The sequence below is a fragment of the Lytechinus pictus genome, chromosome 18 (assembly GCF_037042905.1).
Source record: "Lytechinus pictus isolate F3 Inbred chromosome 18, Lp3.0, whole genome shotgun sequence".
NCBI classification, from domain to species: Eukaryota; Metazoa; Echinodermata; class Echinoidea; order Temnopleuroida; family Toxopneustidae; genus Lytechinus; species Lytechinus pictus.
The window spans coordinates 18695611-18707842 of record NC_087262.1 but is presented as its reverse complement, the minus strand read 5'-3'; the positions used below and the strand labels follow the sequence as shown (position 1 = coordinate 18707842).

Below are 12232 nucleotides of genomic sequence, written 5' to 3'. Positions count from 1 at the left end.
CTCTGTTTAGTTTGTGATGATTTTTACAATACAATGAAAGATTTATGAGTTTTATATTAATGTTCCTTTTAATCAAGGTCAGTGCATTTTAGTTTGATAAAAATGCATTAGGGCGACCCATCTCCCTCTTTCCTCATACCTCACCTCCCCTCTATCTCTGCTTTTTCTATCTCCATATCCCCCTCTCTCTTTCGCTTTATTATCCTTTCTTGACCTCTTCCTCTCTCGCATCCTCTTATTCCCAACCCTCTCTTCCATTCTCTTCTTTCTCTCCCATTCCCCCTCTCTCTCTCTATCCATCTCTCTAGATATGTATGCCTCTCTCTATTCTTCCTCTCCTTATTCTTTGCTCTTCCACTCTAGCTTTCTTCTAACCATTTCCTCACCCTCTATCCCTGTCTCTTTCCATGCTTTCCCTCTTTATTTCCCTTTTATTTATTAAACAGTTCGTAACTTACAAAGAAAACTGAACAAAACACATAAAATAAGATTGTTAATCATATGATCATAAGATATTCAATTTCATTCACATCATTCAGGCATATGCCTGAATGAAAACAGGCACGGGGATCCATAAATAGTGATTGTTAGATCATCCCAAAAAATAATAAGACAACAACAGCAAAATTATTGCAAAGAATTGAAAACTAGTATGTATTACACAATTGCATTTGCAAAATATGTACATAGAATTAGCAAAATAAAGTTTACCAAAGAATTTTCCTGGAAACTCAATATTTTAAAATTCAAAATGATATCGGGTAATAATAATTACTTTCAGTAATAAATATACGCTATTCACCACTGTCATGAACATAATACTTCCACTCATCAGTTTATACTTGTATCTAAAATATACAAGCATGCTTAGTGCCTGGATTAAGTGGTATAAATAGATCCCTAAACCTGAGCATAGCAATTAACTAGAGGTATATGTAAAACAACTGTTGGAAAGTTTACACACAAAAATTTAAACCTACATGTATAAAGAATTAATAAATTCAGATTAAAAAGAAAAAAAATACACCAGCAATATATAAATATGGGTGAGACAGGGTGAGATTTTCCTTGATTGATTACATTGGTTTATCACACAAATAATGCATGCAGCCGAGTGCGTTGGTGGAAATGCAGAGCACGCGAGGTTTCTTTAGGTAGGTGCCACACTGTGCACGAGCCGCTGGCAGCGAGTGCCCAGTGTGCACCATCCGAAGAAACCGAGCTTTCTCTGCATTTATTTTTACGCACGACAGAGCAAGTGCATTATTTGTTTTATAAAATAGCAACACAGAAACAAATTTTTTTAAAGTTACAGTACAGTTTTGTTGGACTTCTCCCGGGAATTCTCGCTACCCCAAATAGGTACAAAAATCTCATAATGCGCGAGACGAGATAATTTTCACTCCGTCGGGTCGTCATCACCACTTCCGGTTCAGAGTCATGCTCGCGCGAGGTTCGCGAGACTGAGTTTTCCACCACGCTGAAATCGATGCCAATCAGCGTAATATGTACAGATTATAATACTTTTTATTTAATTTGGTCAGGTTTGATTCCATTTGAATTATGAATAAAAATAAAAAATATATTTCACGTGAAAATAATTTTTATTCATGTTTTTATTAGGTTATAAAAAATTAAACAAAAAATGAATATCTAAAAATTTTGCATTTAGCGACCGGCCTGACATTACGATCGTATTCGACTAGACGCTAAATATATACAGCATTCATTCCGTTCAATTTATCGTCGACCACAAAATGGATAAAAAATCAGTTTCGGAACTTTAAAAAAATCTTAAAGGAGAATGAAACCCTCGAAACCAGCTGAATCCATATCAAAGAGAAAAATCAAAGAAACATATTGTTGAAAGTTTGAGGAAGATTGAATGAATAATAAGAAAGTTATGAGCATTTGAATATTGAGATCACTAGTGCCATGTAGATCCTCCCATCGGCAATGCGACCAAGATCTGTGATGTCACACACGTACAACTTCCGCATTACTTCAGTACTTATTTCACTTATATTTTCACTTTTATAGAGTCTATCACAAGGTGAGGTGTTCTCTTTATGAGATGACAAGTACAGAGGTTTCACAACATTATAACATTGATGAATCGTTTGTCTTATGATTAGAATGAGCAAAAAGAGATGTTTTGGGGTATATTTTCAGTGTCCAAATGAGAGAGTTGTACGTGTGTGACATCACAGATCTTGGTCGCATTGCCAATGGGAGGATCTCCATAGCATTAGTGATCTCGACATTCAAATGCTCATAACTCTGTTATTGCTAGTCCTATTTTACTCAAACTTTTGTTGATCTTATTCTTTGATTTTTCTGTTTTCACAAAAGCTAACTTGCTCCAAGAGTTTCATTCTCCTTTAACTGACAGAGGAATACCGTGCAATGGAAAGCGTCGGGCAGAATTAGTGACTTTAGCAGAAAAGGCCGTTAAACTGTATCGTGAAAGAGAGGGTTGTGATCACGAACTTTCCGAGCGAAAGCGACGTTGTGTTGTTGTGCATGACGGCACTGTTGATCTGAATGGCAAAACAGTGCATTGGACTTCCGAACAGGAAGTTGTAATACCGAAAAAGCTATCCCATAATGCAATGCGCGTTACAGGGATTTTCCCGGATCTCGGCGAAATCGCTATTTGGGGTAGCGAGAATTCTACCGCACTGGTTTGCTCGAGCGTGCAATGTCAATTTTCGTTGCGCACCTTTTGCACTGCTATGCAGTGCACAAAAAAAGTTGGATGTCATGTGACGCGTATTGGCCAATCGCGATGCTTGAAATAATACACCTATTTTATAAATGCAATTAATTGTAAAATCAAGTGTACGATCAAACGCTAAGCATTGTGTTACAGCCCGGAACAGTGAATATACACCTAAATGAGGAACTAACAATGTGAACAGTATTTAGTTTGATTATGTCAAGCTATTTCTACCTACAGTTAATTTTTAAAACCACTACATATCCTTGTGACTAATGAGTTGAGAAAGATGTTAAATGCTTTCAACATTCTAAAGGCTTTTTTCATATTTCTTAATATCATTTCCAAAATATGCAAACAAATAAAGAGAGTTGTATAAAAGGTTTAAAAGTGAAGGGGAGAGGGAGTTGGCAGAATAATGGGAGAGACAGAAAGAGAGAGAGAGAGATTAAAGGAAATAAAGATGAGACAGGCAATTGGAAATGCTACTATTTCCATACACAACATTTGCACTCTTATGCAGACAATGTGTTGAACTATAAGAAATATAGACAACCCTACCAAGCTAATCATTTATAATGAATTCATCTTTTTTTTTTAATGATGATGTGCAACTTAAAACCACATATGATATATTGTTTGAATACATAAATAATTGCAGTCTATAATACTATAAATGATTGGACGGATGAGGCCACTGCACTTCAAAAGACAAAATCTATGATATCATGCCAACAAACTCTGAATGAAACAATTGCATAAAATCATTTTTTTCAATTGCACAGCACAAAAATTCCATGCACAAACGCCTAATTGCCTAGAAATATTCAGCCATTACTAAAATTCAAAATTAATCAGCGATAAAAATACTGTTGGTCTATGCACACATCAAATCATTAAATTGCACAAATATTTCTCAAAGTCGGGATTTCATGAATAAAAAAATCATTATCACCATGAACATCCCCCATCTGAATAATGACAGCTCATTTCCACAAGTGATTCCATTCACTTCATGTGAAAAATAGAGAATTAATAACAATAGTCAATCATGATAAAGTACCAAGTTATTTCTACTAGGTACAATGGCATTATTGTCCATTAAGAGAGTACTATCTCAACATTGCAAGGCCAGTGCCAGTGCATTTGTCTTAAAAAAATAACAGCACTTTAACTAAAGTTTTGCAAGCAACTATTAAAAAAGTCAATATTTTCTCATTTCATTTTTCATGGACTGTTAAACTCACTTTAAATTTGCTTGTAAACAAATTGACTCAGACTGATACTTTAATTTTTAAAAAAAATTCTACTGTATGCGCATCGAACAACTGATTTTATCAGTTTTTAAACGGTTTTTATTTACAATTTTAATGTCATACAGTATATACTTTAATAGGCAGCTTTGATAATAATAAATAATCACATGGAGTCGTTAACTGAAATTAATAGGGCATACATCTACTTTCCTTCAATTGACAAAGTAAACTACATCTTATTTGAAATCATATCATATGAATTTTCCTTTTGGATGAACTATACAGCTATCCAGTAAACAGTTTAAATAGTAAGCGATTATAATAACTTTACCGAATTCATTGAGAATAGTATTCAGAAATCAGTAGAAGTCTCAGAAAATTCTAGTATACATCACAAGTCAAGAAAAAAATATCTAAAAAATACAGAGATCTATAATGAAAGACATCAGAAATTGCATAGGAATGCAGAGGTTGCGTACGTGTAGTGCAAACAAATCTCAAATAAGAGAAATCAATTGGTGCTAGGAAGACAAAGACAGGTAATATTGTATTCTTCTTATCTACACAAAATATTTGTCCTTTAAATAATGTTGATATTGCCACGAGTGGAGAGGAATAGGTACACGATAGGGTGTAGGCTAGTACTCTGGATCTGACGTTGGCGCTCTGTATTAAAGACAAAGATGGTATGAAATATGATAGAAATCATCTGATAACAGTAATTTCAAAATTCAATGAAAATGAAATTTAGCAAAGTGTTATGAAATGAACTACATGTAGTGAACAGTTTATACACAAAATTGGGTTCATGTAAATCAAAGCCTAGAAAATGTTTGGTACAGGTATTGTCATACATAAATAAAATCCTCAAACAATTATTTCCTGAAACGTTTAAAGTAATCGGTTAACATTGCACGATTACGTCGGCAAATAAAAATGCTGTTTCTGAACATCTCAAAGACCCCCCCCCCCCCAATTAAAATGAGCAATACATGTTAGATTGTCTTTCATGCAATGACTAAAATACATGTAGTATATACATGTATCTATCAAAATAATAAAGAAAACGCAGATTCATTTTGTTCATTCATTTAGAAAGAAATGACCTATCGGCAAAAGATGTTTAAGTTCATGTATCATATTTTACTTCAGAAACTGTCCCACCATGCCCCCTCTGCCCATTTTTTAAAAGCAGAATACAAAATTTACATCAGTAATAATCACCTGTACGCTGAACTGACACTGGTGGCAGCAGGGGTAATTCTTCGTCTTGATTGATGCGACGTTTGTGAACTAGCCCTGCTTCTTAACGACGACTGGGACCCCCTCGAATGGCTGCCGTACGCTGACGATTCACGGTTGTATTGCCCATGGCTGCCCCCACTCCCTGGTCGGCTCCCGGGCGGGGAGTGGTGCGGGCTTGCGACGGACGCCGATCTGAAGTGAGCTGATGAGTAGCTGCTACCGCTGGCAGGACGACTGATGTTTTCCGATGAGGGGGGTTGCGCTGTGACGGGTCGCGAGCTTGCTGCATTGTTGCTAACGTTGGGGAGTCTGTCGTTAGAATGGAAGCTGGAGACGGTGTGAGGGCGGGGAGGGAGTTGTTCCGTGCTCCGCTGTTGGCCAGGGGGTCGCCAGTTTTGTTTTGATCCTTGTGTGAAGGGGAACATTTCTTTGTAGCTTGGGTCTTTAGGGTGGGGGTACCTGTCGAATGTATAAGATAAAAAAAAAAAGATTTAGTTGAATTTCCAACAGTCAATAAATGCTCGTGCTCACATAAACAATTTTCAATTATTGCAGGAATGCACTACTTAAAAGATTTATTAAAGAGGCCAAACTAAATACATATTAACCTGTATTGATTTTGTACTGTAAGCATAGACTATTAACCAATGTTTTGGGGTCTTTTAAGAAAAGACAATATCATTCCTGTTATCACAACCCCCCACCAAAAAAAAATAATAATAGAAATAATGATAATAAATAAATAAATAAATAATGAATGAATGAATAAATAAATGAATGAATAAATGAATGAATTATAAAAAATTTTAAAAAATAAAAAGATAAAATACGGAAAAGGAAAATATATGAGAGAAGAAAAGAGGAGGGGAAATATATTGAGCTACATGTGTAGGTATGCTGTCAAAAATATGAAGATAAATATTGCTGAAAATTACATGTATGGGTAATACATATACCGGTATATCATTCAACTCTAAATCAACCACCATCAATATAAAGATGAAAACCCACAGCAAAAATAAGTTCTACTTTTCTCAAGCCAGTATCAAAAGCTCAAGTACAATGTACATTCCTCCACCCAAAAAACAATAAAAGTAACAAAACTGAAATCACAGACTCCCAAATTAAAAAGAGAAATCCAGAAAATTTTTAATTGCTGGTGAATACTAATCATTCTCAGGTTTGGCTCAAGATTGTTTCGTTCTAATGTTTTAAATAAACTGCAAATTGCAATTACTACCAGTACATACAGTGGAGTACATTATCTAAACACTAATGTTACTGGGTTTTTTTTTTCCACCATGTCTCAAAAAGAAAATCTATTTGACAAAATGTTCAACCATAGGCCCATGATAAATACAGGAATTGTATATAATACATATTACTATTATATACAGTGTACACCTTATTAATAAAAAGTAGAAAGAATGAAAATTTCAGCCAACCATACACCAAATAAAACACATGTACACCTCTCAAAAGTCTCACTTTCATAATCCTTGTAAAGTGTGCTAAAAATAATGCAGATGACAAAAATGTAGAAATCTGATGAAAATAGAAGAATTATTGAGCTTATTTTCAGAATTTAAACATAAACATTTTGTGATGTTAAGTCATATTAAAGAAAATGCCTTTAGAAACATTAATGAGTAATTTCAAATGACAATGTATGATAACAATATACATTCACTGTAAGTTAATGTTTGTTAAGGAATTTATTTGGCTACATTTTTCATTATCATGTTAATCTTACAAAACAAAAACATGCTTGTTCATTATTTAGGTTTGAATGAATTACATTAAATTTTTGTATGATCCATTTATAATTCACTTTTATTTTTTTTATAACATAGTAAACTTACCATGGCTCTTGGAATCTATGAGTGTATTTTTCTTCTTGTGCCTTTCTGAATACTTTGAGCTGTCAAACAAACAAAAATTATAAAAACATGATTTTAACCTAAAGCAAAACCAGCTAAATCATTGTTAAACTGCAACATGGATCATTCTATCTCTTTTGTACATATATATCAAAATCTTTGTTTTCAAATACTTATTTTAACTTTTATGACTGTGTTTACTTTGAATTATTCAAAATGCTGTTTGATCCACAAACCACTAAATAAGAGCTTCCATTGAATATAGATTGAATCTCATTTTCAAGCTATGATTGACCAATCAATCATTCAAACAGTTCTTTCAGTTTCATCCTTAAAGGTCACTCGACAATGGTATGGATTGGAAAGCGATAAAAGCCTTTTCCATTACTCTAATGAACTTCAGATTTTCTAGGGACATACTTTTTTCAAGACCGTAATTTTATCACTAATCAAATATGATTTATATCAGTTACTATGACCTATCAAATACCTATTACTGAAAACAAAATACAATTGACTTTAATAGTACCTTTCCTATATGTACAATGTACAATAAATTCCACAAATGACATTAAGATATCACAAATGATTAATTAACTTACACTCAATCAAAAATCAATATTTTCTTAGCTGATGCCTTGGGGGCAAAGTGCATTGGTCATTTTTTTTCTTAACCATGAAGGTGGCAGACACAATAGGGTATTGTGTAACAGGAGAAAAGAGATCACGCGCAATCACAAAAGGTCAAAGAAATGATAAGGTGCAAGGATTGTTGTTGCTTCTGAGGAATTGATTTAAAAATTGATCGTGAAATTTTATTGGTTTACTTTGCTATTACAGCCAAGCACATAAGATCTCCTAAGTAAAAAGGTTTATATCAAAAGTATGAATCACCTATTAAAATGAAAGAACCCCCCCTTCCAATGAACTAATTAAAAAAAAAAGAAATGAATCAATAAATGATATATAAATCAATCAAAAACTAAATAATTACAAAATAATAATTTGGATCATTGAATACATGAGGGAATCCTATAAATTAAAAAAAAAAAGTTTTATAGGCAAAATCACTTTTTAAAAGGGATCTTCACAATCAATGTCTGAAGCTGGAAAATAAGAGTGGACCTCTATAAAAATCTTCAAATGAGAACTTCAACGTAGCCTACAATTTTGCTTTCCATTATTTACTTAGGTCACTATTTCAAGTGGCAACTGATAAGGAATTCAATTCAGGCTTGCATTTCACATAATGATCTCAGGAACGTCAACACTAATGCAAACTTGATTAAACGTCCATGAAAATTAATCAGGCACTCGAACAAATAATGAAATAGCAATTAATATTTGATGAGTCTTTTTGAAAGGTGGTATCACCAAGGAAACTGTGACGATAGGTTGAGTTGACAATTAATAACTGCAAGACAGCCATTGTGTAGTCTCGCCAATGAATAAAAGTTGGGAATTAATTAAATAGACCTACATTGTACATGACAGGCCAAGTGTCGTAGCAAAAACAGTATTGAATGAACAGTGCATGCAGACTGGTGTCTGATGCAATTTGTAAACTTTTAATAAAATACGACGCTATCAATGTGTGTCTAAAGTAATAAGATTAAGTTTTATTCATTTTTTAATTCATTTTTAAAGTTCTTCAAGTTCATGTATTAAAGTAATAACTTGGCAATATTCTAAAAGCAAAATCAAATTGATCACTGGATTAGTTGCTTTTAATAAAAAAATACAGCACCGGTATTTGCACATTTTTGAATAAAATACAAAATCAACTAAAACATGATTTAATTAAATCTACTGTAGATATCTTTCTGTAATATTCGGTTACAAAAATACTGCTATGAGAATAAGTTTAAAGTCATCATCTTATATGCAAATCACAAGCCCATCATCACAAAGAAACAAAAACTGTTTTTGTGTCAACATCATTGGACTGTAGGCCTATATTTTGTATAATTATCTAATAATCATTTGTGTTTTTTCAAAGCATTAATATCTCACATGTATTTTACTTTAGGTACCATGCCACCACAGAGGCATCAGTCATTGAAATTCAAACACACTGGCTATAAAAAACATGATTCTCAAATATATATATTTTATAAAGAATTGAGTACATGTACAATTAGAGTTTCAAGTAAAAAACAAACAAACAAATGATCAATATCTCAGATTCTCACCTGTATTTGATTTCCAGATAATGTATTCTTGTAATCATGGAAAGGTGGGATGAACCAACCCACCTCCCCCACCCATTGTGACCTTCTCCTTGGTGGGGCGGCACCAGGGGCACCTCTCCAGATATACTGAAGGGCACTAGTACCTTCTGGAGACATCGTCCCGATCCCTACCATTCTGTCATCGGTCACCACTTTCACTTTGTAATCCCTGATCCCGCTTGGCCCTGGAAAAAAAAGATAATTTAGGTCAAATAAGACAAGAAGATACCATTCATTCTATTGCAAGGGGTACATGTATGCTGTATGTGGTCCATTAACCTTTGGGAGCAATATAACTGATATAATGAAGAAAGGACAGAGATGTATTGCTGGTATAGAGGAAATAAAAAACGTCATTAGTGTAATCTGCAATAATAGTCTATATCACTATTGCAAACAACTACTTTTCATAAACTGCAGAAATGGCTAAACAAAATGTGAATTGTTCAGAATTTAAAAAAAGGGTTACATTCACAAATCCAAAGGCAGAGCCAAATTTAAACTTTGCTGCCTGGATTGACAAAACCAGATTGTTAGTGTTGAACTATACCGTATGTTTATCACAAATTAGGCCTACCATACCTAATCTATTTCAAATGAGTGGTTATGAGATTATCTGTTTCTGTTTCATGATGTAGAGTTGCCATTTCCATAATTTGGACTAAAATTTAATGTAGACTGTCTCACTCTCAGTCTTAATTTTTAACTCCCTCTGCTTCATGCTTGAGAATGAGAGTTGAGTCCTGGTTTGACAAAACAGAATGAAAAAAAGTCAGTGACACTGACAGTGACTTTTAAATTCTCATATTTTTCTTGAGAAAAAAAAATGACTTCAATAATCCATCCCTAATCAAATATCGTAAAAATTTTGAGTATCTTTCTTGAAATTAATTACCTGTAAATAAAATCTGCCCTTTCCCCATTGGGTTTGCTCCACCTTGAGTCATCCACGTTGCATCGGAGTACGGACGGCTGGCCATCGACTCGGCGACCGCTGATGTTCGTCGGGAATCCAAAGCACTAGCCATTTCAAGGTGTCTAAACTTTTAGAGATTTATAGCATAAATTGCACTCTTTCTTGGATTAGATGCTAATTTACCGTAGTCGAACAAAACTCTCACACTATCCTATAATAAATTAGTCAGTTCATGTCCGTGGTACCATTTCCATGGGGGTCAATTATCAAGCAAAACTAATGCTTGATGTAAATATTGACCGTCCATGTATCGCGGGTTATTGAAAAGCCGGTTCAATTAACCAGGCAATTGTTGCACTGAATGGGCGGACGCTTGTCTGTTGCTATGTTACGTCACGCTCCGTAGAGCAGAACACTTCATAGTCTATAAATTCAAAGACCTTGTTCTATACCGCGAGCTTAATTGAAAAAAAATCTTTACAATTTAAGGATCATGATTAAATATATTGTTAATATATATGTATCTATAAATTGTTGATCATTTAAGATAGTGATTTTTTTTCGCCGAAATTCGTAGTGAAATTGAATAAACATATTGATTGCTGTCTTTGATTAAAGAATAACTAAATACACCTGTTACGAGAAAACCGAATGAACTTCGGCGCGGCCGAGATAAACAGAAGATTCGATGAAGATTGCTAGCATTCAGAATGGTTGAATATTCATGGTTGTAATAAAGATGATAAAGATAATCGAATGCTATAAATACGATGCGAATGAATAGACAAGTCGCTCCATAGGCAAAATAAGATATGCAGGGAGAAAAAAGCCCGAGTCTGATGCTATGTATGAGATGATCCCTATGAAATTTTGCGAGAAAGGAATTGAGAGTCCCGAAACTTAAAAGAGAAGAGATCGAAGTAGCTGTGAATCTTATTTTGTGCAAAACTCATCGATCGCGTATTATCGTACACTTGGTTTTGAACTTCCATGCGACACTCCTGTCGCTAGGTGATTTTCGGAAGCCCAGTACCAGTTTCTAATTTATCACTGAAAAATTGCAATATAAATTAAAGAGCTCATGAAATAATAGAAATAGGACATCAAACACATGTTGCAATTATGGCTTTATGCCCATCTTATAATTCGTATACCTGTCGATCAAAGGAAAATTAGATTATTACGAAAATTCAATATTTGAGTATGTTCCCGTTATTAAAGGTCAAGGCCACCCCAGAAAAAAATGTTGTATTGAATCAATAGAGAAAAATCAGACAAAAATAATGCTGAAAATTTCATCAAAATCGGATGTGAAATAAGAAAGTTATGAAATTTTAAAGTTTTGCTTATTTTTCAGTCACAAAATATTCAACTCTCTCATTTGCATATGTTGCTGAGTTGTTCATATAATATATGAACAACTCAGCAACATGCAAATGAGAGAGTTGATGATGTCTCTCACTATTTCTTTTGCTTTGTGTTGTTTGAATCATACAATATTTCAATTTTTACAGATTTGACAATAAGGACCAGCTTGATTGAACCATACAATGTTAAAATGTACTCCCCCATGTTCATGGAGGAAAAAAACTTGTTTCACCTTCCAATGGGGAGAAAATTAGAATATTTCTTATTTTATATAATAAAATACAAAATAAATAGTGACGTCATCGGTCCCCTCATTTGCATACCGCTTGGGATGTGCATATATCTGTTTTGTGAAAGTAAGCAAAACTTAGAAATGCCATAACTTTTCTATTTTACATACATCCGATTTTGATGAAATTTTCAGTGTCATGCTTGTTGGATTTTTCTCTTTTTGTTCAAATCAACTTTTTGTTGGGGTGCGGACTTGTCCTTTAAATTTGTGCACATTTTAATGTGCTGTCTTTTAATCCATGATTTGCAATCTTCGATATTAATGTAATGTTCTTTGCTTGTGTGTATGTTTTTTTAATAATTTTTTTGCAGTTGAAAATAATATG

General features: G+C 33.8%; 1 protein-coding gene across 2 annotated transcripts; it reads right to left on the bottom strand.

The window, feature by feature from the left end:
* Positions 1-485: 485 nt before the first annotated feature.
* Positions 486-10606, bottom strand: LOC135157495 (uncharacterized). 2 transcript variants are annotated; one of them, XM_064113260.1, is made up of 7 exons: positions 10227-10606; positions 9293-9516; positions 7083-7141; positions 6709-6731; positions 5200-5679; positions 2401-4641; positions 486-1812 (listed from the first exon to the last, which is right to left on the bottom strand). In XM_064113260.1, the coding sequence occupies exons 1-5, from the start codon at positions 10357-10359 to the stop codon at positions 5282-5284; spliced, it is 837 nt and encodes a 278-aa protein (XP_063969330.1). In that variant the 5' UTR covers positions 10360-10606; the 3' UTR covers positions 486-1812; positions 2401-4641; positions 5200-5281. The 2 variants fall into 2 exon arrangements, with proteins under 2 accessions (XP_063969330.1, XP_063969329.1); XM_064113259.1 differs by lacking the exon at positions 6709-6731.
* Positions 10607-12232: the final 1626 nt, after the last annotated feature.